We start from the raw sequence: 4,665 nt of genomic DNA on the forward strand, positions 1-4,665 counted from the left end.
ATGTGTGGAGAGTGGTTTGAGGGTGATAGTAGACATAGGGAAATTGGCTAGAGTTTGATATATAAGCTAGGTTATCAGATCCCAGCTATTATCCTTAATGTATTTCCTGGTCTTAACTCCTTTCTTCTCAGACCAAAGTAGCTCACTCTGGAGGCGCTGTTTGCCTAGTCTACCTCAGGCAGTCCATTGGCTGCATGATAGGAGCAGAATTACACAGTTCTCCTGGTCCATGGGGACCCACATCTAGCCCATGTTAGGCAGAAGGTGCAGCCACCTCCATCTTACACAGTGCATTAGATAGCAAGAGGCCCTTGGAAAACGCTTGGTCACCTTTCCTGGGTTTTAATTCCAGGTCTGCTGTGTCCTAACTATGGGGACATTGGGGAAGTTACTGAGGTTTAGTAACTTTCAAACATCGCCTATAAAATGGAGATGATACTGACTCTAATGCTTTTCTGAGAATTGAAGTAGTTGCTAATGACAATAATCACGAACATGTAGTAAGATGATGCCAGGCTGGTCCAGGTACATTTATTCACTGATTAAACCATGTGTAAAACACTGAAGAACAGTGTTTTGTTCCTGGTAGGCACTCATTAAGTATTCATTTCCTCCTATGTCCCGATCATTGCGCTTCCTACAGTTTATCAGTAGCTGATAGATCATTGCCTTAGCACTGTCTTCCAGGATTTTATTTATTCCCACAAATTGACAGAGAATATAATGAAGATTTAATTTATGCTCAGAAGCGGCCTGAGCTCATTTCCAACATCATTTCATTAAGGAAATACTTGGGACTTAGAAATCAACTATACTTTAACAAAATTATAATTTAATATAATTAGCACTCTAACTCAATTTTTAGTTCCAGGTCTTGGGCTGCTACAACAACCAGACAGAGCTGTTGGCTGGAAGACGACATTGCTCATGTGCTATTTTAGTTAGTGCCCATCTTCTGATCAAATAATCAGAATAAACATCTGAATACAAGTTCTGTTTGATGGACAATATGGCACGTATAAGGTTTTCTGAGGGTTGGGATGAGTTACACACCTGACAGGTTTTGGATGACGCTGGGGCGTTGCTTTTCCTAAAAGTTAATGAGAGGGACCAGCAGTTAGCGTAATGGCTATGTTGCTGGACTCCCACATAGTCGACCACGGTCCGAGTCCCGGACCTGGTGGCTTAAACTCACGCCAGGCATGTGTGCGTACGTGCCCAAGATCTCGAGAGGAGAATGGAGGAGAAGGGATTGCGGTGTGGCCATCCCCCCTGGGGGATGACTTCTCGCTTTCTGTCTCTCTGTCTCTCTCTGACTGTCTGGCAAGAGTACACACCCTATAGCAAAAAACTCTCCAAAAAAAAAAAAAAAGTTAATGAGAAGTGCCTCTTCAGTCTTCAGTAATGCTGCTCACTGTAGACTGTGTTTTTCCTTTGTGTAGGTTTTAGGTAACCAGATCCTCTTTGACATATAAAGGACAGATTAAAACTAACTCTGTAGCAATCCTAGGATTATGGGCTCAGGAGAATAAATCTTGGGTTGACTGTGAGATGATTTCACTTAAGTCTCATTTTGAAGAAAGCTGCTATGTGAGAGGCAGCTCTGAGCTTGGCTTACTGTTTATTCCTGGTTCCTCAAGATCCGTTCATACGAGTGCCATAGTCCACTGTGCACAGGATAGCCTTTACCTGAGAGGTATGTGGGTTGTGACAACAGGGATTACACCCCAAAACTGCCTGAGGTTCTGAGCCCAGTTTTTATTCCTGATCAACAGAGTAAAACTCAAGGAAATTAGGAGTCATAGTCACCGAAACACTCATCTGCTTGTCTGTGTCTGCAGTCACCACTTCAGTGAAAGGACAGCTGATTCTTAGCGATTAGCATAAAGCTGGAAACATGCTCCATGTTCGACTGTCTTATACTACCTTTCTCCTTCTTTTTAAAATTCTTCTCTTTCTCTGGAAATATAGATTGCCCACCATAGCCCAACCTCAAATGCTGCCCTAGAGGGTATAGGTAGGGGTTAAGATTAATATGCAAGCCTTACCTTATTTCCACCTCTCATTTTCCAGCAACAGCTGCAGGCCTACGTGGCCTGGGTGAACGCACAGCTGAAGAAGAGACCAGCGGTGAAGCCTGTGCAGGACCTGCGACAGGATCTCCGGGATGGGGTGGTCCTGGCGTATCTCATCGAGATTGTTGGTCAGTCAGCCCTGGATTCTGATGCATAGACCAGAACATGGCCTTCTTTAGGCTCCATATGCCTTTCAGAGCAGGTTGTTTCTTCTTTAAAATATATGGAAATGGAAGCAGAGAAGACTTAAAATACTTGCCCAAAGTTAGTTCATTTATTTATTGGTCCGTTTGTACTGTGTGCCAGGCACTGTACTATGCTTTGGGAATATAATGACGAGCATAGTCTAAGCTCTCAAGAGCCTCTCAATCCATCTGGAAGATTAGAAAGTGAAGTCAGGGGAAGCAGCAGTTAGCGTAATGGCTACGTCACTGGACTCCCACGTAGTCGACGGCGGTTCGCGTCCTGGACCTGGTGGCTTAAAACTCATGCCGGGTGCGTGTGCATGCATGCCCAAGATCCCAAGAGGAGAATGGAGGAGAAGGGATTGCGCCGTGACCATCTCCTCTGGGGGGTAATTTCTCGCTTTCTGTCTCTCTGTCTCTTTCTGTCTGTCTGGCGAGCACACGCGCCCTAGTCATTCTGGCAAGCGCACGCACCCTACAGCAAAAACCTCTCAAAAAAAAAAAAAAAAAAAGAAAGAAAGTGAGGTCAGTTCCATTAATATAGTTAGTATGTGGTGGTGTGAACACAAATGTGAGCCAGAGGGAAACCCAGCCCAGACTTAGGGGTTCAGCCATGGTTTACCAGAGGAACTGATGCCTACCCTGAGACCAGAAAAGGAAGAGTAGTAACCAGGCAAAAAGAAGGTGTTGATCAGCAAGGTGACCCCTCTATGATACCCTTTACCATAATCCTTCATAAACGGATTTTTCCTCTTGAAGCCTTGGAGTTGTTGCCGGTTATTCTTCTTTGATGGCACCATAGCCTTACTGCTGTAGCATTTGTCCATACTCTGTTGTTTCTCTCACTGAATAGTAATTATTGACCATAATTTTTTTTTACCATAATTATTTTTTTACCTGTTTATCTCTCCTGTATAAACTGTACTCTTTCACATTTTTTCAGAATTATTTATTTAATTTCATTTATTATTATTTTTTAATTTTCTAAGGGCACACCCCCTTACCAGAGAGAGACAGAGAGAGGAAGTGGGAAAGTAAGCTGTCAGGTCTGGAACTTGAACCACGGTCAGCCATGTAGGAGTTCAGCACCTTAACCACCACACCACCTGCTGGCCCTAGACGGAGCTCTTTAACAGTAGGCCCAGTCACCATAGCTCATGCTGGATGCTGCTGCTCGACAGGCTGAGACCATGTGGGAGACCTGGATTCTATTGCAGGCCCACTCTAAACAGCCAGGTGTGGCCCTGTGGTCTCAGCTATTCCAGCTGGGGCAGGAGTATCATGATACAGCAAGACTCTAAAACACTGTACACACACGCTCCCTCTCATACATACACACAAGTACACTGTAATTTCTTTTCTGTGTTTATAGCTGCTAACAATAGATATTCAACATTATTCTGTTTATCAGCTGAGCTTGTCTAGAGTCCTTGAGGGAATGAGAGGCCCCACAGCAGTATGAGAGAAGCCAGGTTTATAGTAGGCGGCCTATCCATGAAAACCTTATTGGAACAGCTCACGAATTCATCAGAGTATTCATAGTGATAATAACAAAGGTTACAGTAATAGCAGCTTCTATGACTGAATACTTACTATTAATATCCCGTTTAATTTAATCATCGTACTCACGGGAGACAGATAACATCCCTACTTTCAGGAAGTAATCTTAAAGGAGAGGGTTTATAAAAATAAATAAATAAATAAATGCATTGAGTACTTACTATGTGTCAAGCAGAGGAGCTAAGCATGACTTTGATTGGTTTATGATATGGGTGTGATACTAGTTCTGCTATTTTACTCTTTTTTTTTTTTTGAGAGTTTTTTTTGCTATAGGGGGCGTGCGCTCGCCAGACAGACAGAGAGAGACAGAGAGACAGAAAGTGAGAAATCACCCCCCAGGGGGGATGGTCACGCCACAATCCCTTCTCCTCCATTCTCCTCTCAGGATCTTGGGCACGCATGCACACACGCCCGGCGTGAGTTTTTTAAGTCACCAGGTCTGGGACGCGAACCGGGACTACGTGGGAGTTCAGTGACATAGCCATTACGCTAACTGCTGGTTCCCTGCTATTTTACTCTTGAGGTTCAGAGAAGTTAAATGACTTTACAAGGTCATGTGACTAGAAGTGGCAAAGTAGAGGTACAAACCTAGATTTCCTTTTATTTCTTTTTAAAACATTTTTTTTCAATAATTTTTTCTTATTAATTTTAATGATTATTTATACATTTAATCGCTATACATCATTTAGGTTGTAAAGAGACTTTACCCAGCATGACACACACCTCGGTCCAGCACAGTTGAGAACATATACACATCTTCATCAACAAATAATAAACCATATCCATGTCCCACAAATGCCTTACCTCTCCATTTTTTTCTCCTAATTTCCTTTCCTATGCTCTTT

The 4,665-nt window shown here is 43.1% G+C and overlaps 1 protein-coding gene across 1 annotated transcript in view; it reads left to right on the forward strand.

Moving 5' to 3' along the window:
* The window catches only part of DIXDC1 (DIX domain containing 1), a 78,613-nt gene that overhangs the window by 22,955 nt on the left and 50,993 nt on the right, over window positions 1–4,665 (forward strand). The window contains exon 2 of the mRNA XM_006150987.3: window positions 2,074–2,203. Within this exon, the coding sequence (XP_006151049.1) occupies window positions 2,074–2,203 (130 nt within the window). The remainder of the gene's footprint in view (window positions 1–2,073; window positions 2,204–4,665) is intronic.

The sequence above is a fragment of the Tupaia chinensis genome, unplaced genomic scaffold (genome assembly GCF_000334495.1).
Source record: "Tupaia chinensis unplaced genomic scaffold, TupChi_1.0 Scaffold000311_2, whole genome shotgun sequence".
Classification (NCBI taxonomy): Eukaryota; Metazoa; Chordata; class Mammalia; order Scandentia; family Tupaiidae; genus Tupaia; species Tupaia belangeri.